Source organism: Pelecanus crispus, chromosome 11 (genome assembly GCF_030463565.1).
Source record: "Pelecanus crispus isolate bPelCri1 chromosome 11, bPelCri1.pri, whole genome shotgun sequence".
In the NCBI taxonomy this organism is placed as follows: domain Eukaryota; kingdom Metazoa; phylum Chordata; class Aves; order Pelecaniformes; family Pelecanidae; genus Pelecanus; species Pelecanus crispus.
Genome location: NC_134653.1, coordinates 18,049,953 through 18,076,696, shown reverse-complemented (window position 1 = coordinate 18,076,696; position 26,744 = coordinate 18,049,953). Strand labels below are relative to the sequence as shown.

At 41.4% G+C, this 26,744-nt stretch overlaps 1 protein-coding gene across 2 annotated transcripts in view; it reads left to right on the top strand.

Annotated features, from left to right (window-relative positions):
- The first annotated feature begins 7,000 nt into the window (after positions 1-7,000).
- CLUAP1 (clusterin associated protein 1) overlaps positions 7,001-26,744 on the top strand; it is a 69,703-nt gene continuing 49,959 nt past the window's right edge. For both annotated transcript variants that reach the window (XM_075719062.1, XM_075719061.1), the window contains exons 1-5: positions 7,001-7,022; positions 7,709-7,820; positions 9,869-9,953; positions 13,846-14,025; positions 15,135-15,230. In XM_075719062.1, the coding sequence (XP_075575177.1) occupies positions 7,001-7,022; positions 7,709-7,820; positions 9,869-9,953; positions 13,846-14,025; positions 15,135-15,230 (495 nt within the window). The remainder of the gene's footprint in view (positions 7,023-7,708; positions 7,821-9,868; positions 9,954-13,845; positions 14,026-15,134; positions 15,231-26,744) is intronic.

Sequence of the window (26,744 nt, the reverse complement as noted above, 5' to 3'; positions counted from 1 at the left end):
GGCCAAGGACAAAGACATCCATGATCCCACCAGCTGCTGCCAGAAAGCAGCACCCTGATAGCAACAGGGGAGAATAGAAAGCCACACTTGGGGTGAAAACTGGGCAAAGGTAGCACCTCCACAGGTAAGGAGTACTTGAGATAATCCTAGAAGAGCTCTCACTGCCACAAATTTGCATCCCTAGTTTTGATGGTGGTGCCCAAATGATGATTGCAATTAGTTAAATCCAGAGCCTGGAGAAGGGGACCTTGCCCAGGAGGGCCTGCTTCACCCTCGTGCTGTGCAGGGCTTGTACTCCTCACCTGTGAAAGCAGTGTTTTGCTTGGTGATCCTCATCAAAAAGGGCAAACTGGGTAACTGGTGATAGTGTCCTTCCAAGCCTACTTTGACTCTTTTGCCTTGTCACTTTGGCTGGTTGTTCTCCGTACCCTTCCCTCCAGGTAGGTCAAGAGCCAAAATGTTGGTGTTGCAGAAAAACACACCAAAACTTTTAATGAGAAAACAATGATTTTTGGATCCCTTTGCCTCGTAGTGAAGATGATCTGGACTTTCAGCTCCCAGGGACATAGGGACTGCCATATTATCTATAAATCAAGCTGTGCCATGCCATCTTAAATCGGATACCCAGAAATTAGGCAGATTCTGGGAAATCATCACTTAGTGCTGGCTTCAGGTGGGCCAAATGGCACTCTGCTTTGGAGGGAGCTAATGGAGAGTGGAAATACAATCGTGTTTTTCACTGTATATAAATGAGAACCCAGTATCTCCTCTCCTGACCTGTCAGACAAAGTCTGAGACAGATCTGGAAATCTACTTGCTTGGGGACGTTTTTTCATCCTAAGTAGCTTCTCTTGCTTATCTGCTGAGCGATCAAACGGAGGCTGTTGATTTATTACCCCTTCTACTTGATACATGGGCTGCTGCTTATCCTGGGTACCGCACTCTGCTCTCAGAGAGCTTCTCTAATGCCAGCGCATTAACAGGGAGAGACCTGCTCTGCAATGTAATTATGAGGAACGTGACATTCCTGGATGTCTTCCTTCCCCAGACACAAAGGCTCTAGATTTCCCTGGGTTCCTCAGCACAAAGAGCTGAGCTGAGGGTTAATGTTAAAGGAAGGCGGCGGCTCATGAAACTCTCTTCCATGCTAACACCAAGGAGTTTGCAAGATGAGCCAGCCCTCAGCAGCAAACAGAAACCTCTGATCACATGGATGGGGGCAGAAAATATTGCAGCCCAGGGTTAAAAACAGCCTTTAGGTGAAAATTAATCTCCCAGCTGGACAATGGGGGAAGCTCTGATTAGAGGAGCAAAAATTGATGTCTACCTTGAAAGTAAAAGCAGAAAGTGGATGCAAAAAACTGATCATGAAGTGTCTGTATGACACTTCCATATGCCAGCCAAATGAAAACCTCATAATTTCCTATCCTGCCTTTTTTTTTTTTTTTTTTTTTTTCCCCCAGCCCCTCTCTGAGTGAATTACTCTGGCAGATTCCCTTCCCAGTCTCTCAATCTATAAAGGGTCTATTTGTAAAGCTAATACCCTCCTGCCGCATTTATCTAATGGGTACCTTGGAAAACAACCTAGCAGAAACAGGTTTTATTTTCTATTTTCTCCACCATCAAGAGGACCACATTCTCATTTCTTTTCACAGTGCATGAAAGGCGACTTAGAGTATATCAAAGTGTACAGTGACTTCACATGAGGCTCTCCTGGGGTGCAAAAGAAGTTTGAGGCCTTTTTACCCCTTTTTCCCAACAGGGAGGGCACAGATGTGTGTTTTGCTATTTTGTGCTTGAGGAATCTCAAAAATGCCTGATAATCTCAAATTTTTTTATTCCCGATTTCAAAAACATTAAAGAAAACAGAGTAAAAATTACTTGCTTTCTCACTTCATCATATTTTTAACAGCAGATTATATCCTAACCCTGCCAAGAGCTACAGTCTTGGGATGGAGGACCAAATTTACAGTGCAAGAATAACCAGGTGAGACAATATCAGAAAAAGAGCAGGAAATTCCTGAAGCTCTTTTTTTTTTTTTGCTTTGCAGGTCATTTTACAGAAGGGCACCGGGAAATGAATGGACTCGAGTGCTGCTGGAGGGAGTTTTGACCACACCAGGAGCTCCGGTCTGCTCGCCAGACCTCCCTCCAGCACAGCTTTCCCTGGCCCCCAGGGCAGAGCTGCTGGGGGGGGGGGAGGGGGGGGGGGGGGGGGGCTGCGCTCAGGCTGCCAGAAGCTTGTTTTAGCTAGAAAAAGCTATTTTTTGGTTTTAGACATTTGGATTTCTAGACGGATACCAGGATGCAATTTTGAATGAAACAGGGTACAGGCTGTTCAAGTACCCCAGTAGGAACCGGCATGCAGCCCAACCCAGGAGAGCTGGGCAGCCTTGTGTCTGTGACACTGGCTTGGGGACAAAGTCCAGTCTCAGAAAAGCCTGGTTATCTGCCCTGTTGTGTGGTCGTGTTAGAAACTAGGTGATTCTGCATCTTTGAGGGCAAAATCAAACGTAGCTGCTCTCCTAACACACAGGAAACCGGGTAGTCAGACAGGGGGAATAGCACTTTATTTGTGACATGACTATAGCAGAGCCATTGCTGGAGGCACGCAGCAGGAGCAGGGTCACAGATGAGTGTCCGAGCATGCGACATGGATGCAGTTTTTCTCCCAGTCCTGTGGTTCAGCCTGTCCCTGGGAAGGTGTTTTGGCCATAGAGGTGATGCCACTACCTGCCCTTGTACTACCTCTTCCCAAACTCCCCACCAGCACGGCTCGCCCGGCCACTGCACACTGTTTCTTTCTGAAATATAAGGCATGAAAAACTCTCCTTTACAATTAAGTGGCAGTGGCACCACAGCTGCTCCTTGGGGCTGTCTATGAGCTGGAACAAGTCCCGTCTTCACAACTGGCCTGTGGCACTTGTCCACCTGCCACATCCCCGAGCATGGACCCTTGGCAAGTGTGGTCCAGGTCAGCCTGACCCCATGTAATTGTTTGCCCCAGGGGAATAGCATGAAACAACAACACTTCACAAAGCATAATCCCTTGTTATTGGAGGAAAAAAATATTTTAGGCCAATCTGCCAGGTACTGTAATGTAAGGATGTGAGAATTTGACTTAAAAACCTGTGATAACAACTTTAATGCCAAGCTCTGCCAAAAAAACAACCTGGGGAAAGAACAGTAGAATACTGAAAATAAAAACATATATATTGCCAAAACCTCCCCACTTCATCTGCAGGAAGATGGCAATAAGAGTTCAGATGGCTGAAAGGACCAACACAGGGAAAGATTAATAGAGCTGATTATTTATATGTTGAGAACCTGACAGATACTGGGGGGGATGTCCTGAAAGGATGGGGTCATGCACAGCCCAAGATGGGGAGAAGCTGCTGAAGGGTGCAACCGGTACTGCTGAGATGGGGGAAATAAAAAAATGCTGGCTGACGGCCAGGAGACTCTGACTGCGAGATCGATAACGCTGTTTTAGATGTAAAGAGTGTTTGGTGAACACAGTGAGGAAAGGGGTTTCAACTGGCAAATCATAAGATTTATTTCTCTTGTCCTAAAATGGTAATAATGGGGTGAAGCAGCAAAAAATATATACGGAGGTTGTATGTTTTAGCTCCATAAATGGAGGCAGGGGATCCCGTATGGGCAGATGTGGCCAAATTGTTCTTTCTCCCCGAGGGCTGTGAAAACAGCTCTTACAAACAAGCAGAGGAGACTGGTGGGGTGCCACAAGGTCTAGACATCCTTGCAGTGAGATGGCTTCTCCTTCCCATGTCTCTGATCACAGAGCCTTGGTCTCTGCTGCCTTGGTCCAGACACTGAGGCTCTCCCAGTGCATGGGGAGGTCGTGCACAGCAAACTCGGGCACTGTTCTTGCTAAATTCGGAGCCGACACAGAGACATCAGGCTGATGGGATATTTGAATGATGGACTATTTAAAAGCACGCTGTGCTAACCACACTTGCAGCAGCCAAAAGGGACCTGATGGCATGTAGCTTGGATCAATGATGTTCAGCTGCCCAGGTCAATGGTTTTTCAGTGAAATCTTTGATTAATGGTTGCTCATGAGCCAAAGAATGACTTGACTTCAGTGGTGTGTTTGGGGATGGGTGGGAGCCAGACAGAGGGGCTAAAAGGTGTTGGCAGAGTCCTGAAACCAGAACAGAGGCAGTAAATGGGATGAGATGATGCTAAAGCCTTGGGGTGTGGAAGGGCTTGCCTGGCCCCACTTGCAGTATGCATAGCACTTGTCAGCCCTAAAGTGATTTGGGGAGCCCCAAAATTCAGATGCACGGCATATGAAACGGGCAGAGAAGGATACTATTTTCCTTGAGGTGTTAAATAATAGCTGTTGCTAATGATCTCTTCTGTCATTGCAGCTACATTTCAGAGCAAAGCTGGTCACTGCAGGGGCTGCTAATTCCTTATCACCAGCAGCTCAGGCTGCAAGGTGGGGTCACCACCTTCTGCTAGAAACCAGCCTGAGTGGCAGTCAGTGCTGCTGGATGCTTACACACCGCTCGGATGGCGTTTGCTACCCCTGGCTGGGTTCCTCCTGCACCTTTACCAGACCCCCAGCAGCAGCTGGGGCTTCCTACAGCCATAAAGAAATGAAATTTCATCTAAACAAAATTAGAGGTTTGGATGGAGACCAGGCACTGCAGATGTGCAGTGAAGGTATTACCATCTGTACTTAGAAGCTGCAATGTCATCTGATAGTTCACCCATTGACACAGAAACCTGCACCCAATCAAAAAAATCAAAATTTTAGATTTTCTTTCCAACAAAATTTCCAGCTTTTGTAGTGATGAAGGGGGAAAAAAACCATCTCTCAGAGGTATGAACTGGGCGGTGGAATGGGGACCTGTTTCCATGGAGGTTACTTCATGTGTCTAGGGAATAAGTAGAGATGTGCAGCATTTTTTCCATTGGGCGTGGGTTTCTAGACATGGGAAGGCAGCAGGGAGAAAGGCTTAGCCCTCCTGGTTGTGGTGTGAGCTCCTGCCATGGTCATATGGCTGCAGTTTGCTCCTCTTTAGGCCCCTATTTAGTCCAAAGCTACACCCACTCCATCTCCAGCGGCACATTTGTGCTGCCTAGTATTAATATAGAAATATTAGTGATATTTATATAAAGTGAAGAGCTGAGGTAAACAGTACACTGACAATTTATTTCATTTATTTTACAGCTTTGGCTTTCCCCCACATATTTTATCCCACCTGCCTTTTCCCTGCTAGTCAATGTAACACAGCAGTAGAGGAGGGGAATGTTTTCTTCCTTCTCTGGTGTCCCTGCCCAAGTTATTGGATGGCTGATACACTCTTGAGCTAGTCAATTATTTAAGGTTTTCTATCTCATGGCTTTCTGGCATAAGAAACCCAGCCTCTAATCATATCTCCTATTTTCTAATATAACTACTTCATTTCAAGATTTCTTCTTTCTAGGATTTATTGCTATTTCCTTGTTTTTGATTACTTTTTCAATCATGTGGATAGGGTACTCCTCAATATAGAGCCCATGTGTGCATGTCTTATATATGCTTGGGCAGTTAGAACTGGAAAACTGCGGACTGCTCCACAAAATGTCCTGAGATGTCCATAGATCAGCCTGACATCTAGATTATTTTCAACTCATTCCACCCTGCGATATTGATGACCCTGTCAGGAAGAGCTGTGGCTGCTCTGTCCAGTGTTCCTGCAGAGTCTCGTGGTCAGAGCTTCTGTTCCTTTAGGACATCTGAAACCACCAAGCGTTAGCAGAGAAGCTGTCATGCTGTTCTTACTTGATGCATCAACATGAAAACTGCTGTTGGTTATGTCTGTAGGGGCAAACTCTGGACACCAAGAGCCTTTAAGAAGTTTGTTATGAAACTGCTGACAGGATCAGTCAGCGTCAGTTGCGGGTAGGAACTGCGAGGTGGCAGGAAGCTGTGCTGGCTGGCCTGGGGACACTGGTTTCTGTGGGTGTCTCTGGGGATGGACAATGAACGCGCAGGGGTCTGGCTCTGCTGCCGGGCAGCCATGTGCAGACTGGGCTGCACCAAAGACCTCTTGTGCATTTCAGCAAGTGCTCCACGTACTGCAGGCGCTGTCTGCGTGGCTGTGGCACCCTGGATGCCCATCCAAAATGTGTGACCGTAGAGAGGAAGGTGTTCCTGCCTGCCTTCCTGCTGGTCCTCCTCCTCCTCAAGCACCTGGGCAGAGCTGTGCGCCGGGCTCCTGTCCTCAGAGAGATCCGGGTCTTCCTCTGCAGAGCGGGTGGAAGGTGGATGCGCTGACTCCAACAGGACCGAGGGCTGGGCACTCAGCCCCCCGGGATGCAGCAGTGCTGGGTTTGTGTCCGCTCGGGCAAGGTGAGGACATGGGTTTTCACATCTCTGGTGATGGTTGTGCTGTCCCGTGGGGGAGCATGGCCTTCTCCTCAAACCACAGCAGCCACGGTTTAATGTGGCACAGGCGCTATTGAGTCTTCTCCGAAAATAACTGATGATGGCTCCCAGCCTTCCCTCCCCACTCCCTGAACAACACATTAAAGACAGGCTCAGCAAAGCTCCTGTCCCAGCTGGATGTCGCCTCAGAGCACTGGTGGGTGGCTGGCGTGCAGCAGCAGGCAGCTGCGGAGTCCCGGCGCCATCCCCCAGCGCACAGGGAACAGCCATGACGTGCAGGCCGTCCCACATTTGGCCCGGGCAGTGGGGACGGCTTGCACTTCGGGGGCGGCCATCTCGTTAGCAGGCCCCACCACCCTGCAGAGCAAAGGGGAGGCCGGGCGCCTCACGGAGCCGCTCAGCTTTCGCCGGCCCGGCCGGTGGGAAGGTGCCCCAGGCAGAGCCAGCGCCGGGAGGGGCCGGCGGCCAGGGCCTGGCCCGCGCTTCGCTTTCCGCAGGAGTTTGGCCCGGCTGCTGCGCCGTAGGGGGGTTGCCATGGAGACGAGCGGCGCGGCCTAGTGCGCTGGCGGCAGGCAGAGGCCCGCGGCTTCCCGGGCGATGTCGTTCCGCGACCTCCGGAGTGAGGAGCCTCGCTGAGGGGCGCGGGGCGAGCGGGGTCTGGGGCGGGGGGACGCGGCAGCCCCCGGGTCTCGGCCCCCCGAAGCCCCCCGGGCTGCCGCGGCTGGCTGGGGTCTGCAGAGCAGCTCCGGCCCCGTTGGGTGCCTCAGCAGCCGAGCGGGTCCCGCTTGTCCTTTAATTCTTGCCCTGTAGTTTCACTTAGAGATCCAGGAGGCAGCGCGGGCGGGTGAGGGGCGCTCGGGGTCTGACCGGTTGCAGGAAAGCTGGCTGCAGGGTTGCAGCCTTTCTTTAAATTGACTGGCAGGCTGCGCTTTAACGGGGCGCAATGAACGCAGAGGACTGGGGTAGCCGAGTCTCTGCATAGTGGTGATCACCGCAGTCCATGGTTAACTTCATTTAAATGGTGTGTTTTGTAGAGAAAAGCTGTTTTAACGTTGTTTCTGCCCAGTGAATCCCTTGTTAAAAAGTCGCCTTTTTACTCTGGCATGTTTTCTATTGAAATTATGTTATATTTTTAATTAATCCATTCAGGGTTTTGGTTTGGTGGTGTGGTTTTTTTTTTTTTAACAGTATTTTGAACAGGGCATATCTAATGGTAAATGAACAGCATGCTGTGGGAACCAGAGTTCTTGGTAATGTCCATGTTGGACATGTAAGAAGGAATCCCTGCTCTTGCTTCTTTTTCAGATTTTACTGAGATGATGAGGGCACTGGGGTATCCCCGACTCATATCGATGGAGAATTTCCACACCCCAAACTTCATGCTTGTTTCAGAAGTGCTTCTCTGGCTAGTGAAAAGGTTGGTGATTAGGCTAACAAATGTTGGGGCTGATGCTGGGATGTGATATGTATGCTTGGAGCTGATGTTTTGGTGTGAAACTGTATTAAGAAGTTTAAAGAAGAACATAATGATATTTAGTCATTCTTTGAGATCTACTTTTCTAAATATCAGACAGAAAATGTGGTAGTTAAGTTTGCAGGTTTTTAGTTTAATTATACAACTGAAAAAAAAAAATAGTGTTTTAGTAGCTGAAGTAGAAAATACAATGACTCAGTCCTGGCAGAGATAGCATGCTGAAGGTGGACATACTTATTCAAGAGTAGCCATATATCTCTTTCACAGATTCTACAAACTCTGTTACTATTCTGTCTGTATCTGACCTTGTACCCCAAACAGGGTGATACATAGTGAGAACTTATGAAGATATAGTTAGTTCTTACCTTGTTGCTACAATTGTTATTGGTTCAACCTGGTATTGTCTAGCATCCATGCCATGTTTAAAAAAAATAAAATGATACAGTACTAATCTACTACTATCCAGTTGTAGTTTTACACCCACTTAACCCATGGACAGACTTTGGTTCAATATTTATGAAACTTCAGGTGCTAATAAAATTATACATAATCTTCTTCTCCCATGTAACTGAAAAAATAAAATAAGTTTTTTAAGCTACACATAAGGTAGAATATTACAGTTGAAAATATGACAGTGACCCATTTGCCTGATTGCTATTTTTTGGTCTGGATTCGTAATTAGTATCCATTAAGTTTAATTACTGAGCTGTTAGAAATTTGCTGAATACTGTTGCAGTTATAATAAAATAGGGAAATACTTACAACCATTCAAAATTACTTGGATTAAGTTACCTAAATATTCTTTAAAATATGCTGTTACACTGAGGATCTAAATTACTGGTTGTTTTCAACTCGTAAAAACATAGATCAGTGTCCCCCCTAGTATGTAACAGTAAAATAACAGAGCAATTGAAAGAAAACAAAATATTGTTTTAAAAATATGTTTCTCTAATGAACCTGAACACTTATAACACAGAAGTTTAAGCTTTTAAAAGATTACTGGGAACCCTATACCTAATAGTGAAGTGATTCACTTCCAGACCAAATAGCAACTGAACACTGGCAGCCTTTTCTGTTACGAGTCAGAATTACACTTGACACAGGCAGACAGCTTTTCCAGCTTCTAGAAGCCTTTTAATTATACTTTATAGCAGAGAGGCTACTTTGCATGTGCCTTACTCATAATTTCAAATGTGATTTGAAAACGAAGATGCTTTTTTTGCCTGTCTGAATGCTGAAAATCTCAAAGCCTTTTATGAGACTGGGAATTTACTTTTTGTCTTCCCTGGTTCCTGTAGGCTGGTGACTTCTAGAAGTTTCTGTATTTCACTAGTGTTTTTTTAAAAGCATTTCACAATCTTTCAATTTGCTTTTTCATAAGTTTTGTTTACTTTTGAAAGTAATATGTTTGAAATGATGTCTGAGTGTGAACTTTTCTTGTGTATTTTGAGAGCGTGGAAAAGTGTCATAACATTTTAAAGGACAAGGTGGCTGTTTTTGTTATTACCAACAATAGTAGTCTAGTACAAGTCATTTTAACATATCACTGGAAAGACTGGGAGTATTAACTCAGTTGTATGCCTGGTGTTTTAAATTGTGAAGCCACACATGATTAAGTTGAGTTTGATTTATATAAGCAGCTTGTGATTTAAGTAGTAAATTACTTCTGAAAATAAGTATTTCACAGACTTGATTGAGCCAGCTTAATTTTGCTCCTTTGCAAATCCAACTGAAAAGATGTATTCAGGACCCCACAGTAACAATTCCTTCTGGAGAACTGTCTCAGGTTTTACAGCTTTTGCAGTTTGTACACAAACCCATTGTATGGATTGCAGGGGCTGGATACCCCAGTCTGGACTAGGAGCTGAAGACTTATTTTTCCAGTCTCATACATGCTTGTTTTGTTTGATTTTTTGCCTCACAAATGAACCAGTCTCTTTAACATTGCACATGTATTTCTTGTGAGAATCTACGCATGCTTCTTTCCACAGGTATGAACCTCAGACTGATATTCCTCCTGATGTGGAGACAGAACAGGACCGGGTTTTCTTCATTAAGGCAGTAGCTCAGTTCATGGTAAGTCTGCCTAAGCACATTGAAATACTGGTTCCATATTAGCTTTAATGCTTTCTCTCTTAACCCCTTGCAATTTCCTCGCAACGAGTGGCTGAGTAAGTATTGTATTCTTAAGCAGTATTGTATGTCTTGTGCTGTTACAAACTTGAACAGGCCAGGGCATGCTCTTACATAATTCTACACAATTTCAGTACATCTCTTTGCAGAATTGGGATCTAAACATCTAATGCTGAAACAATATTTATCCTTATCGCTTCATGTTTAGAAAAATGTATTGGTGGAAGGTATAGCTGTAGATATGAAATTTTTTTGAACCCATTTAAATGGGCTCAGAAGAGATCCCATCATATTTATTGCTAACTTTGGATGCCCAATTCTTTTGTGTGCTTGAATAGTCATAACTTCTGAAGATTTCATTATGATATAGAATCATATATTGGTATTCTGTTGTATGAGCCTTCTCACTTACTAGATCGAACCATATTTGTCTTAAATCTTTTATCATGTTATGCATGAGCATACTTGAATTGGGCCATCAGCTTTTTTAGTCTCATGGAATAAAATAACATTGTCCTTCATATGATTCTTGTTATTTTGATGCAGCATGAGTGGTGTTTGCTGTTATGACACACTTGCATAGCACTCTTAATCAGGTGGAAAAAACTTAATGGAGCTGCAGGTGGGTCTGGAAGCCATGGAAGTCTTTATGCTAATACCAAAGATTAATTTCTTACAATACTTTATTGAATTTTAAAATTATATTAAAATTACATTATAACCAAGCCAGCTTTTCTCTTGTGATTTGTGATGATGTCCACCATAAATTTTCTTAATTCTTAATTTTACTATGTTCAGAGCATGATACGCTTCTGTACATACCAGAATTAATTTTGAGCCTTGGAGCATCATAAGAGATGGTGAACAGATCTATTTTGTTTCGAGGGATTTCCCCCCTTCAAATCAAGCATGTTTTAAGAGGACAAGTATGGAAGCAGAAATAATGTTATGCATACATTTTTCTTTTAATAGCTTATCTCATGTAAGAAATCCCAAGGGTTTTGAAGAATTACATAATATGATTCAGAAAATGAAATTAATGGAAATTTCTTTAATCATCCTGTACTTAGTCTCAGTTAATATTACAAGATAGTATGGGGATTATTGTAGGTTTTCAGCATTTTCAGAATGAGAAAAGCTTGTAGACATTTCCTTAATAATTCACTGTCCATGGAATCCACAGTTATCTTCTCCGGTAGCTAATAGCTTTATGCATCCGTAGCCAGATGTGAGATTTGATGGAGACAGATTTGTCTCAGAAGAGAACATCAGGATAGATTTATATATATATATATATATATATATGTGAAATGAAATATAAGAACTGGAGTATTGCTTTCCTTTACTGAATAAGGAGTAAAGATGTGTTAATTTTTTACACAAATTATGTATTGCTCTGTTTTACTGGTAGTTTGAGAACTTGCCAAATGTCTCCTTTTTGGACCCAAAAGTTCCTGAAGTGCCTGCAGGGTTGTGTTATGTGGTTTTTTAATCGTTTGCCCACCTAGAACTGCCCTAATCTGTGTGGCTCAATACCTGGCTCCTGCTCAAGCCCACTTGGATCCAAATTTGAGGTAGAGTGCAGCAAAAAGCCTCTGATGAGTTTAGTCTCATCAAAATGCATTCATGAAAACATACTTAGCAAACCAAGGTACCAAACCTTTTGCAAAAGGCAGACATACTTGTTTTTTAAAAAGTGATGGGAGAAGCAGTTGGTGCGATGTCTGCTAATAATCTTCCTGAGTGCTTTCCGGGAAGTATCATGTGTTCAATTCCCATTTCAGCCTGTGGAGATTTAGAGCCACTGCTTCAGTACCCAGGAGACTATCCTAAGTATTAAACAAGCCAGGGAGATGAGAGCAATCCTCATTCTTCCTGTTGAGAATGTGCTGTTGTACAGGAAAGAATGCAAAATGTTTGGGCTAGACAGGCTAAAGACCATGACTCTACAACCAAATGGTTGGAGCACTCGGCTGGGAGTTCTGGTTCTTCCCTGGGCTGTTCTTGCATTTCCATCACGCTGTCAAAATTTGGCTCTATGATAATAACAAAGCAGATTTTAAAGTAAAGCAAACTTTCTGGCTGTTGATGCTGTTCTTGCAGTATATTTCTATTTCTCTCTTCTATTGCATTGTAATAATCTGATCTTCAGAATAGATGCAGGTGATTTTTAATGATACTTTAAAACTGTTTAGAGTTGTTAGAAAACAAGTGACGCTCTCAAGCTTTCCAAGCATGAAGTTACCTTCTTGAGTAAGCAATGCCATTATGCTGATCTGAAAAATATATGTGCTTGTGTGTGTATTTTTTCCTCTTTTTAAGTAGTCTTTGAGTGAAGAAACTTTTTTTTTTTTCCTTTTACTAGACATTGATTTTTCTCTCTTGGGGTTGAATGGAACTCAAATTGGAATTCCTGTCTTTAAGAACATCCTTTATGGTGTGATGCTTTCGTCTTCTTTGTGTAGGGGATGTTTAACAGATTCTGTCAATTTAATGACCTGCTTCTCTTAAAATTTAATACCTACTGTTTCTACGATTAGTTTTTTAGATTCCTTCTACTGAAAGGGAAGGAAGGAGAACTGGCTTTCCACTTTGTGTCTGATTGTGAAGTCATAAAGTTTGACAAGATACATATGAAGAAACATGGGCCAACAACTATTTGCTTTGTTTCCTTTGTTCTTTGAAAAGTTGGAGCTAAATCCATGGTCCTTTCTCTCTTTAGTTTCACAGGAAATTTTCCTGCAGTCAGTTATTGAGTGAAGCTCAGTGCAGAGTGGGCAAAACTTGTACTAACCATTTTAATGTTTGAGTCTTTTACCCCAGATTGAAGGTCTTGCACTGTCAGAGCCCTAGGGGGGTGTGAATTGCTTACGGTAACACTGTAATACCAAAGTTGTGTAATACCACAAGTGAGTCGTGGATAGATTGTTTCTGCCACACAGTATTCCCAAAGGATAAGCATTTTAGCAGAAGTTTCATCTTTAAAAGATACTGAAAAGAAAATGTTAAGTCATTTAGATGCTTAGTTTTTGTATTCATAACTGGTGATCAATTTTTGTTTGCTTGCTTGTTTAGTCGTGCCGCCAGGAAGACTGCCTCAAGTTTTACCTGAAGTTTGGTGTTGGCTCCTTGTGGCTATTCTTTTATAATATAATCTTGTCAGGAATTTCAAGAACAACATTTGTGTACTTTCTGTGACAGATGTATCATTTCTATTATGCTCTTTTTCCCCCTTTATTATTTTAAAGTATAAAAAAGATAATGTTGTAATTTTTAATGTGTTTTTTTCTTTTCCTTACTGGTCTGTCTGTACTTTTCAGGGATGGAAGACAAGGGAATAAAATCACTAATATCATAGCAGGGAAAAATTTGAGAGAAACAAAATGTTCTGAAGGTACTGTTGGAAGAGAAGACAGTTAAATTAGGATAATTGATCTTATTCTTGTAACTCATTAAGGGTGAAATTTACCTCTCTGCAGCATCATCACAAGACCTGGGCAGCACTTACATTCCACTTAAACTTAATTTGAATTTAAGTGGTGCACAGGGTTTTTGCTGATATTCATGCAGGGAAGAATTAATGGATAGTTTGAGTTTTTTCATTCTGGCAATTATCTGCAAATGTTCTGACATGCAGAAAGTGCACATGTTTCAGAAAATTTTTTCTAGAAACATTAGTAATATGATGAGGCAAACTTGTGTTTCCAAACAGGAAGATTTATTTCTGTAAAGCAGAGCATGGTGCCCCCAAAAAGAGCTTTCAAGTGAAGTGTGAAAGAGGTAAATGAGGATTTTGTTCTTTATGACACAATGAATTAATTCTTTCTTCCCAAAGGCTACCAAAGCTCACATAAAGCTCAACACTAAGAAGCTTTACCAGGCAGATGGCTATGCAGTGAAGGAACTGCTAAAGGTCACCTCTGTGCTTTGTGGTGCTATGAATACTAAGGGAGTGGAGCGTGCAGATGTGAGTGGGGAAGACAGCAGCAAGTTCAAGTTTGATCTTGGCTCAAAAGTAAGGAAAACTTGTACTCTTGCTTTGGGCAGAGGTTTTGTGTTAACTTATGAAAAACAAATCCATTTTCTATCTGAAACTTAAGTAGAGAATGTTCTCGCAAGGGAGTGGGTACGGTTTTAACTCATACTTTCTGTAGTTGAGGTTATATGCTATGATTTGTTTTAATCTCTGTGAATTCTCAAGCAGAAGCATAATACAAGGCAACAGTGGCAAAACTGGTTATCTTTGGTTTGGACTGCTGTTGAAATCATAGAAATATTGGAGTAGGCCAGAATAAAGACTATTTTCTGTCTACTAACCTTGTTGCAACGGCGGAAGTTTGCAAAATGCTGACTGAAAGTTGGTTTTCAGCCTGTTTGCATTGAAGGAAAGGGAAATCTTCATGTTACCCTAACAGACATCAAAGCTGTTCAAGCCCTTAAAATAAATGTTATCTGTAGATATTAAAAAAAAACCCAACACTTTGTTAAATAAGAGGAATTCCTGTTACTGCTTTTTTTTAGTTTTAGCATCTCTTCTATATTCTAATATTTTTAGTCTTTGATTCTTTTATAGATATACTATGTCATGTCTGCTTGTTAGGTAATAATACTACCATTCTTGAAAAAATGGCAGAACCACAGGTGATTTTTCCTCTATGTAAGTCTAGTGTGTCTGTCTGAAGAAATAATGAAAAAACAACTTGTAGATGATCAGTATTCATTACCTATGCAATGTGCTAGTCACATACCTTTTGATATAGATACTTTTTACTTTTGTATATGAAAAAGGTGATGTTTCCCTTTGCCCTGGGCAGCACATGAACCAACAACTGGCTGAGTCGCAGTTTTGAGGAGGTTGCGGGGTTTTTTTTGTTGGCCTAAAGTGGCTGGGGCTTCACCCAGAAGCCTATGTCTAAATGGTGCCTCATTTAGACCATTTTAAAGCAAAGAGACAGGCTCAGTCTGATTCCAGTGGACAAGTTCTTCAATAGTATAGTAGAGTTTTGGCCACTGTGCTGACCTCCTATGCAATTTTAACATCAAATTGGGAAAAATCTGTCATGGATTTTCTTTGTGATATTGGGGATTCTCTTCTGCTATTCAGTGCTGCTGTTGTGTTTCCAGATTGCTGACTTGAAGGCAGCTAGACAGCTTGCTTCTGAAATTACCTCCAAAGGAGCGAGTCTATATGACTTACTTGGCAAAGAAGTTGAACTAAGGGTAAGTACACACTGGAGAATGTATAAGAACTTGTGTTCATTGGGTGCTGCAAAGGAAAAAGGTGAAAAAAGTACCAGTAGTTCTTCTTAACAGCTGCATCTAAAATGAATATTCTGTGAGTTTGAAGGAATGGCTCTGAAAGTTTGCATTTCCTTCCCACTCATATTCATACTTGGATTGCAGTAAGCCTGAGAGAACAGTTTGGCATTTTATCTTTAGCAGGGAACTGAAATACTCTCTGTAAAACTGTTTGGAAATATTAGCTTTATATGTACGTTGTAGTGGTGGGGATAGATATATTCTGAAAGATAAATGATTAATGCCATTAGTTTTCCAAGTGCAAGGCTTGTTGTTTCTGTTACAGTAATTGAAGGGCTCGCAAGCTTGCAGGGTACATACAAGGCATATTCTTCAGCTTAGTTGTAAAATCACAAGCTGTTGCATGAAGTCACAGAAGTGTCTAGAAAGACTGCCAATAAGTCTTTCAATTATTTTCTTAAATGCATTTATCTGCAATGCTGGAGGTTATTCATTTTCTGGAAATAGACATTTAAAGAAGGGAAACCCTGAATGTTCTAGTACTGGTTTCGGTAATCTTCAGATCTGCCACATCTGAGCTGTAGGAAGTGCACCCTGTAAGAACTGTAGACTGTGTGTCTTGACGATTAATGCTCCCAGATCCTTGTTTGATGGAGTACAAGTGTTTCAAAGGGTAGGTGGTATGCAGGGAAGATTATCTGTGGAACACTGCCTTTTCTGCTAGATACATAAGTCAGCATGGTATGCAGCAGTGTGAAAGGCATTAATGTTTCAGAAGGGAGAGAGAAGTGATAAGCCAGTTTAATTCAACATACATGATTGTCACAAAACTGTTAATCAGTCACTTCTCATTTTGCATTCTTTGCTTAATTTCTTGGCTTTGAAATAGTTTTCACACAAATGCTGCCTAATGTGTTAATATTTGCTTCAGAGCATTAAACCCTTTTTTCTGTGTACAGCATCCCTAAGAACTCCACTAAAAAGTCAAGTACAGGTCAGTATAAGGCAGCATTTTTATAAAGTACTGAAGCATTGGTTTGAAATTGGCCATTGTTTAATCACTTCAAATGCAAGGCTTTTAGGAGTCCAACTGACTTTAGAACTGGGCCCTAGAAAAAGGACTTGCACAAGTGCAGTGTGCTGAAAGCATGAAATGAAAAATCAAGAGATGAGTAAGTGCTTCAGTGCAGCCACTTCTCGTTGGGTCTATTAAGAAATCTTCAATGGAAGACTATTTAAAGGTGCAATTTCTAAAAGGACAGTATTTCTTATATACAGCTGCAAGTGCATGTTTCTTGTGGCGTAATGACTGAGCGCACAAGATGAGGCTAACTAATCTTATATAGTTACACAGTTTGTATTTTCCAAAAAGGTTTGACAGATTGAACTTGTTGTCCTTAAGAAATCCTGTCTTAGGAAAGATGACCTTTGCTTCAATCTCATTAGCTCTGAGTTTATATCCTAAAGGCACAAGATGACACTATGACAGCACAGTGAGAACCTCCAGGGAGCAGCAGAAGAGACTTTCATGCTCTGTTCCTTATGATTTCTGGCTGGTTCCAGCCTTCTTCAGTGATTTGTTAAACCTGAAGAACCCATTTTTGGCTTCTGTGTTAAATGGCAACTTTGGTACATAAGCGCGTGACAAGTTTGAGACTTGAGCCTGTAGCAAAGCAAATAGATTTCAGGTTAAAAGCTGTGAGGTTGCAGTAACCAGTTGTTCAGTGGAATTTGTCAAGTTATCCTTTTTTAATTATAAGCACCCAACTCTGCCTTTCACTTGATGTATGAAATTTGCTCATCAAATGAGAGGCTTAGAGCCAAATGCTGCTGTTTTCTTCCATCGCTGTTAGGTCTGATAATGCCCACAGAAGTCAGAGGAGCTGCAGTTCTTGCTAAGTAGCCAGTGTTGAGGGCAGTAAGGAATTGCCCTTCTTCATTTCACACATCTTCCCTGGATCCTTCACAGAGTTGGTGAGGTGCTCAGAAGATCACAGGGATGGCATCTTCTGCCTGCCCTTCCCACCTGATTCCAGGCGGGCAGAAATAGAACTGCAGTTAATGCTGGCTTCATGTGGGGAATTAAAGCTTTGTCTGTAGATATCAAATTAGTTGCTGTTAATCTAAGGTTGCTTCTATTATTTTTTTAATGTGAAGATTATTGATTTCCATTGTTTATTTTCTTTTGACGTTGCATGGCTAAGTAATGCACACAGTAAATTGCACTGGCAGAGGGATTGTGCTATTAAAGGGCGATAGGGGAGCAGTATGGTTTATTTTTTATTACAGTTTATGTCCTGAAACATGTTGCACATACTAAAATGCATTGACAGCTGTGATACTGTTTTAATGAATTTGAAAACATAGTAGTTTTTTATGCTCCCTGAAACTCTTTTTTTTTTTTTTTTCTCCTTCTTTTTCCAATCCATCCATTTCCAAATATTTAAATGAAGGATCTTCCTACCTAGGCTTAGCAGACTGATGGTATATCTTGTTTCTATCCTAAGTGAATACTGCTTCATTTTCCAGTAACTGTAAAAGAAATGCCAGTATTTGGCACTAATGGGTTGACTAGGTCTGTTCTCGTAGTCTGAGCAGCTTTCGGGGAAAGATCACTGGGAAAAAGTGAAGTAAAACTCATTATTTCCTTTAGAAATGTTGACTCTAATTTGTGTCGCAACCTTTACTTTCTTTATTGGAGTTCTTTTTGCACATAATTTCTACAGAAACTGTGTAGAAAAGCCTTATACATTACACAAATTTTATTGCTCCAAGTCATGGAACACTTTTTTTTTAATAAATTACTTTCAGAATGAAAACAAATTTCAGCTAGAAAAGAGTTTATTAAGGGAATGGTTCTATTAGATGTATTGTAGATACACAGTGATGTATGTGTGTATTTTGTTGGGAAAGTTTTAAGTCTATATTTGTTTTCTTGGAAATGTGGTACTGTGCTTTTCTGATGCCTTTGCAAATACATTATTGCCTGACTGAATATATAGTTCTTATGTATCTGTAAACTGCTTTCAAAGTTAATCTATAATGTAAAAAAAAAAAAAAAAAAAAATTAAGAAAGAGGAAGAAACAAAACCTTCACTTGCTGAATCCAGACTATGATGATATTAGTTAAGACTTTTGGGGGCAGGGAGGAAGCCATACTTTTCTCATCAGATGAAAATCACAGAAGTAATTTTTGGTTTAAAAAAGAAATCAGATTTTATATTTGAAAAAGAAGGCGGCGTCATTTCCTCACTAACAATCCTAAAGCAGTAGAACGTTTATACATGAAGAGAAGCCATTTGGTTCCAGCCCTGCAGATAGGTGAAGAGATTTCCTTTTGTGCTGTCAGCAGATCCCGACTTGTGCAGTGGGTTGTGGAGCACCAGGTGTGGACAGGGAGAAGTAGAGGTGATGCATGTGTGTTATTATGGCTGTGTCACCTGCACTGTCAGGTAACCGTTAAACGCGAGTTTGGCCCAGTTAACTTTAGGGAGCAATTCGGCACGAAGGAGGAAAGGGATGAAAAGTCCTACTCGATCAAAGGATCTTTGGAGTTAAATGTGGAATTCTGTTGAAGCTGTCTTGTTTCTAGACCAACTGTGGATGAGCACAGTATAGGTCATTGGTGTCCTGTGGCAGTGCAGTGGTGGAGACACGGAAATTTTATTTTAAAACTCACTTAAGCCTTACATTTGCAAGATAAGTTTGCATTTTCCAGTCTTACTGGTCCCAGTCTTAGAGCATAGAAATTGCAAAGGTGGAATTCATAGAATGTAGTGGAGTTGATGAATGAGTTTTGGTCCAACACAGTGAGATCCCTAGGTGAAAAGCAAATTCTATGCATGGAGATGTATGTCTTCATTTTCATTGTTTCCTTTACTGCCAGGGGACTTTCTCTCCATTGCATTACTGTGTAGCCTTAATTTTCAGAATATTTACAACTAGCTTTGGAAGAGTAACTAGACACTTTGAGTTCTGGTTTTCTTTAACCTGTTTTCTAGCTTATTTTTTGGATGGGGAAGGTGGAGGTTGATTTGGATTTGAGGTGTGGATGGGAGATTTTATTTGGATTTCTTTTTCTCTCTTCATACACAATACTAAATGCTTAGGATGATTAAAAGAAGTAGAAGTTGAAAATACCAGTGCTGTGATTAAGCCCGTCAAGCCCAAAATTGAGAAAAGCAGCAACAATGTCAGTACTCGGGCAAAATGCAGCACCGCTTCACTATGCATTCACTTCAGGTTTTACGTGTGGTGGCTGCCTCTGGAGCTACACAGCTAACTGCTGCAGTCTGGTAAACGGCCAAAAGATGTTAGAAAAGTCAGTGGTCCTCTATACCCTGTAACAGCTGATGATTGGTCATTCATGGGGAAAATGGCAAGATGAATCTTTGGGGGGAGGGAGCGGTGATGAGGTGATCCAAATAATCCCTTAGCACAAAATAAAGCAGTAATGACTTTCAAGGTCAGTTGTGATCAGCTGAGGAAGGACGCTCCTGAGTTATCCTACATTGAACATCTGAAATCCAAAAGGAAAAATTCATGGCTATTTATAACACCTCAGTGAAGCTGACTGACTTTGAGTGCCTGCCACTTTCCAACTGCCAGAGATCCTGTGGACACATTAGCAGGAGCCTGTCAAGAAGCTGCCTTGCTTAGACTTGCTGAATTATTAGACGCAGTAAGAGAATGAAGCAAAAAAATTCCAGAATAAAACTGTCTATGTGCTGGTGGCAGGTATAAAGATTTCTGGCCTTCTCAAGGTTGTTTTCATTTTATTTACCTCTAAATTAGCTCCAAGCCATGTAGAACTGAAGAAAGATGAAAATAATCTTTTTTTTAATGTACTTAGCTTGTGCTGAAGACAGGCAATGCAGTGGGTCTGTTTTCTAATGCTCCTCTTGGCACTTACTGCATCTGTGACTGTGAACGAACTGTTTATTCCATGTGTATCCTTTTGTGTAAATAAAGTAATTTCTGTAATTTTGTAGATTAAAGCTTTTAACTGACTTCAGTTTGTGAAAGCTCAAATTAAACTCTTAGGAGAGCCAAAGGCATTTAGATCCAGCTGTGGAACCCAGACGGTGTTAGTTACAATGAAAAGAGTTGCCACTAAGGACATTTAACTTGGATCTCTTTATTCACAGCTTTTTGATTCAAGAACCCTTCCTTCCTGCCTCCCCCCTGCTCACACTGTTGTAGCTTGCCACCCACTCTTTCTGTAGAGAGGTAGATCTGATTTGAGTGATGGCTGCATTATTCAGTACCCTTTGAAAGTTAACTACAAAAAAATATTTTATTTGTAACATTGGAAACATTTACCATCTGCCAAATGTTAGTTCTGGGTACCAGATACTGCCTGGGGGAGGCTGATAAACGAATTTCTCTCACTTCCTGTGCTTTGGTTACAAAGTTGCCACATGTATGATTTCTAGCGGAAATTTGTAACTTGAAATTGCCAGAACTCTGGAGAATTACCTAGTTTGCTTCAATTTTTTTGAACTGTCCTGCTTCTAACCGAAACCTAACCTATCAGTTTTGAGGAAAAGGGCTTATAACAAAGTGGTAAGCCAAAATTAAACCTTGCAACTGTAAGATGTAGTTGAATCAATAACTGTCGTATATTTTAGATTGCTTTAACCATAACCATGGTTATATACTACATGGATATAACATTTGTGGATGTGTTTTATGTAAGAAATTATTTTGTGGTGAACTTCCCAGGAGTATTTAGCTTGAAGACACAGCATCAGCTAAAAATTGATGGATAGCATGTTTCTTGTTGCAGTTTGGGGACCAGTTACATCAGTGCATTGATAATTTTGTCAGCTAGTTGGAAGGTCTGCATTCTTGTAGCTTAGTTCTAGACTGTTTTGAAAAGCCATTCTAGTTTGACAGGGAAGAAAATAACTTTTGAACCATCTTTTGTATGTCACAGCATTTGTCAAAACCTGTATGAGTCTGCAAGAAGTTCCACTTAATTGGGCTAAATCAGAAACACTGTCTTCTGAATATCTGGTGAGGTTTTGGTTGTTCATTATTCCTAACCTTCCTTCATGACACACAAAGTATCGCCATGTCAAAATTTTAATTACATAAGAGGAAAATGTGCTGGCTTAAACGTAAGGACAATTATTTTAGCTATTTTTAGCTATTTAAAATGCCTTTGTTCCTGCCCAAAGAGGGCCACCTGGTATTTCTGTTGCTGGCATACAACAGCCACTCCACTTACTGCTGGTTAAGCTTTGCTGGGAACGGAAACCTGAGTTGTATGGCAATGTTTACTGAAGTCAAAGGCTTGATGTGAATTAAAAGTTTAAACTATCTCTTTGGGTGGTATTGCTGCATACACAATGCCTGTTCCTACCTTTGCTGCAACTTTGCATGATGTCCTCATGTATCTTTGAGGTCTGAAAGATGCTGCTGAAAAATACACTTCTTTTTGTTGCTTTTTTTCCTAAGAAAACTTTAGGAAGGGTTATGATTTTCTTGTATGTTATCTATAAGGAAAGGAAATTCTAGTTTTGTTACAGAAGAATGGGGATAAAAGGAGAAACTGAAAAGATTTTTGCCTGACTGGGTGTCTTGCTTTTTTGATGACCCTGCTCTTTCTCCTTTAAAAAACACAAAGCAAGCTCCCATCTGTCCATGCTGCCTAAGGACATTTCTATCTGTTTATATTAGGAAATTCACTCACAAACCTAGCTTTTGCTCTGCTAGAAGAGATGTGTTCCTTGTTGCCTTGCCAGACTCTGGAAGAGACATCACAGGCCACCTCCTGGTTAAGGACCCATTAAGTGACACCCTGTAGTCCTGTGGACTAACCCAAGCTTTACCAAAGCAGCGTGCCATGAATCCTTACACGAAACAAATTAAAGGTGAGGTTTTTAAAGATGTAGGAGGATAAGAGTAAGCATGTGCTGGGGTTTGTAAGCTGAGGGTAATTCAGTGGAATCGGCTCTTGAACCAGAAGACCAGTGGACCTGGAGGGGTGTGTAGGGAGGGAACAGAGCAGCGTAAATTTGTGCCTGTCGGAAAGGTTTAAAGTTCCCTTTCTTGCCTCAGCAGTCTGTATGCCAGCATTTGTAAGGGGTTTCTTCTGTCATAAAGCATATGTTCAGATTACTTCTTATCTGGCTAGGCAGGCCTTCTGATTCTTTTTGGTCTGCAGAAAAATTATGCTTTCCAGTTGTTTCTCTGTCTCAAATCTTCTTGTGGCATGCTTTTTACACATCGGGATAGCCAGAGGGTTTTGGACACTGTGTTTGATTGAGGGCTCTTGCATTGCTGAGTAGGGAAATGTCTCTGTGGATTCCCTTTGTGGACTGCTGAGATGAGCATACAAGAAAGCAGCATAGCCTGGAAGCAGCAAAATTCTCAATTATCTTGAGCTTTAATCTCTTGAGGAGAAAAATAGGCTGCTAGGAAGTATCAGATTCCTTCAGAAGGTCTGGATTATTTTTAATGTCCCTCCTGTACCTTCCTGTTCATATGTAACAATGCCTAATGATCCATTCCCTATATCAGCCAAATTTGATCACAGTGCATGTTAGTAAACTCCCTGAATAACAAACACTTCAAAATGAGAGCTTTATTGCCTGCATGGCCAACAATAGTTGCAAAACTGGTTTGCAGGGAGTAGTGGATGTAATGCTTCCTGGACTAAGACTGAAGGCAACAGTGGCAGCAAGGAGGTAACTTTTGTATGCATCAGGCTTACAGACTCCTGAAACATGAGGAAGGATTTAACCTGTGGTCAAAAAATGTTTGGTGCAAGACCAGTGTGTTAGAAAAAAGCTTTCATTTCTGGTCCTTATCACAAAAAAGGTGTTTAGAAACCTCTGCTAGACCTTGAGCACATCAGTATATACATACATTACACCACATTTATTGTGACTTGTGTGCTGGTCATGCTTAATTACTTGATTTGGTTCCTTGCTGCAGTTCAGAAGATATGTGCATCTATTTATCCATACATCAAGCATGCAGGAAGCTGGTTTATCAGGTTTTGTTGCATAATGATGGAAAACCATTACTAATTGAAAATGTTTCACTGGACATATTTGCAGAATGTTTTTTGCAATAGTGGCTCTTCATTGTTAACCAATTATAAAGCTCCTGGGGGAAAATTCTCAGTAAGGGAAGTGGTGGGGTGCATTTGCAGAGATGGTAGCAGCATCCTGCCCCTGCTTTTTGTGGCTAGTAAGTGCATTTGGCTTTCTGCATGGTGACATTACTGTGCAGCAAGGGAGTGTGTGAATTTAAGTGTTCCATGTTAACAGTGCAGCACCCAGGGAGACAGGAGTATCAACAGGGGTGTAATGAAGTTTCAGACTAGGTATAAAGAAGAAATTTTTTAGGATGAGGGTGGTGAAACACTGGCACAGGTTGCCCAGATTGGTGGTGGATGCCCCATCCCTGGAAACATTCAGTGTCAGGTTGGACGGGGCTCTGAGCCACCTTGCCTAGTTGAAGATGTCCCTGCTTACTGCAGGGGGTTGGACTAGATGACCTTTAAAGGTCCCTTCCAACCCAAACTATTCTATGATTCTATGAAGTTGAATGGATTACCTCTTGGACATTAACATATGCAAGACAATGCAAAGTAGCAAATGCACTCAAAATTTGCACCTTATTTCACTTTGCAGAAACATCCACATATAAACAAGTGGTAGCATTACTGCTACTACCTTGACAGTTGACTGACTTTCAGAGAAGCTCCTTGAGTTTCAGTAGAAGGCCAAGCGATAGTACAGCTATTCCCATTCTAGGTCTGACATTTAAACTAAATGAGCCAAGCTACAACTGAGTCCGTGAAAGTGCTTCTAGAGTTCAGAACAGACTCACAACATAGAATCATAGAATCGTTTAGGTTGGAAAAGACCTTTAAGATCATCCAGTCCAACCATTAACCTACACTACCAAGTCCACACTAAACCAATCAAGGGTAGACTAGACTAAACCCAAAGTGCCACATCTACCCATTTTTTGAACACTTCGAGGGACGGTGACTCCACCACCTCTCTGGGCAGCCTGTTCCAATTCTTGACCACCCTTCCCGTAAAGAAATTTTTCCTAATTTCCAACCTAAACCTCCCCTGGTGCAGCTTAAGCCCATTTGTCCTTCATGTAAGGATTCTGAATCAGATTGTAACAATTGCACACAATGGAAACATTAGGTAAATGGAAACATTAGGTACGATGTACCTAGAAAGTGCACTTTGCTGTTACCAGTTTCTGCTAAGGTCAGAAGATGCTAGAAGCTGTATCTTGACCCTCTGCCAGTGCTTGGTCTGTGGAGCCCATACGATACTTCACAACATACCAGTTCCCTCCATAGTGTTTACTGCTAATTCTTGGTGCATTTGGAGAGTTTTGTCTTGTCTTCTCAACAATTTTAATTATCAGTATAGAATACTTCTTGTCTTATATTTGACATGCAAGTGGGCTGAAATCCAAACTTTCAGGAGCTTTTATCTGTTTTTTTTGTCTTGGGTTTTTTTTGTTGTTGGTGGCGAGTTGTTTTTTTTTATTATTATTATTCAGGAAGATGACAAAGCCGTGCTGTGCTTTTTAACAGGTGCAATATAGGCATCTAGTCTCACTTCAGATGTCTGAGAGTGTCCAAGACATTTGAAGAGGGATGGCAAATACAATACAAGACTTAGGGCATACCTGGAAGATGACAGTGGGCACATTTGTTCAGGCAATGGAGTCACCTGCACTTTACCATGTATTTCAGAGGTTGTGTATGTACCCTAACAGGTACTATACTTCCAATAAAAGATAGGTATTCCCTAATGATCCTGAAGGGGCAGAGAGATCCATGTATTTCCACATCCAGGAAACTTAAGGCTGCAGATCATTGTGGAACAGGTCTTTAGTGACAGGAAATGCAATTCCTGTGCTGCTTTTCTGCATCTTATATTTGAACCAGCCTTTTTGTGGTTAGCTGGATGTTTGACAGTGAAGCTGCAAGAGGGTTTGATAAAGTTACTATGTCTGTATTTGTATCCTGTGGGATGCTCTTTTGCTGAGCAAGGTAGAACTCCTGGTTAGATGAACCAGTTGCTTCGTTATCTTTTCGCAGAAAGAAGCTGTACTGCGACACTAAACTGAGTGTTGTGAGAATAATGGTAACTTGTGGTCCTGTGTCAGGCTGACTTATCCACCAAAAGGTGGTTGCTGCAGCAAACGGCCAGAACCACAGCTCATTGCCTCTTCCAGAAGGCTGGCTGCTGATCCAATTCCTGTGGACAGAACCTCAGGCTTCTGCTCTGAAGATCTGCTGTGGCCTTCTCCCTCGCTGGTGTTTGACCCAAGGGACCATTGCTCAGCATGGATGCAGATTTGAAACAAGTAAATTCTTTAGACGGATGGAGTTTTGAAGGCTTTAAGATCAATGTTATTTCCTGAAATGACTGCAGTACAGTTTTGCTCTAAGGAAATTTATTTTTACTTTTGATGCCAAAACTGGTGCAAATTGGGCAGAGCTGGCTTCAGTGTTAACTTTTCATGTCCTGTGGGGAACGTCCTGTCAGGCTGTGCTTTGTTCTGCTTGATTGGGCAGTCAGCTAGTCTTTGATTAAAAATCTTTCTTACTTTGCAATGAAATTCTCATTTCCAAAGAAAACGAAGTTTTCGAGTCTAAACCAGGTGACTGATTTGTTAGTACTTCTAATTGGCTTTGTCCAAAGTGAGATTCAAAACTTGAAGAATTAAAGGCTCAGCCCTTCCATGCAGCACCAAATACTAGTCCAACCAGGGAGGATAAATAATGCCAGCAAATGGTGTCTCTTGTGTGCCTTCGTGTGTTTTCTTTAATAATTGTCAGCTTTAGTTCATCAAAAATAATTTTATACTTGGCTTCCCTGATTTTTAATTAGTATTTATCATGTAAAACTATAGCCAGGGAGCTCTTGGACACTTTGAACAGGAAGCACTGGTAAGTGGTAAACAATCAGCTTGTTCATGAATACCCCTCTGGTTTTGCATATGTTTTTTTTTTCTCAAGTTGTAATTACCAGGCATAGTCCTAAATTGTTCTGCTTCTTACCTCCTCTTGCCTTGATAATTTTTTCTATATTTTTCATCTCCTGAGAACTCTATTTTTAATGGTTGATTTAAAGGAAACCTCTTGAGTAGTATAATGTGTATTCTGATTAGTACACCTAATTGCAAAGAGTACGTTACTTTAAAAGAAAATTAATGAGGCCGTATTTTTCAGCTCCATTGCATTTGCACACTTTTTTTGAGCACAAGGAATTGTGAGTACAGCCAGTGGCAATGTAATACCTGGTATTTGGACAAATTTAGAAATTTGGTTTTGCCTTCAAGTATACAGCCTATTTGTATCCACAGATTTAAGCATGAACAGAAGAGCCTTTGTATAAAGCCAGGTTTTAAAAATCTCAGTTGTCCTGTTACTGCCTATTTTATATTGGGTAAGAAATACTAGTGAGGATGAGCTGGGCT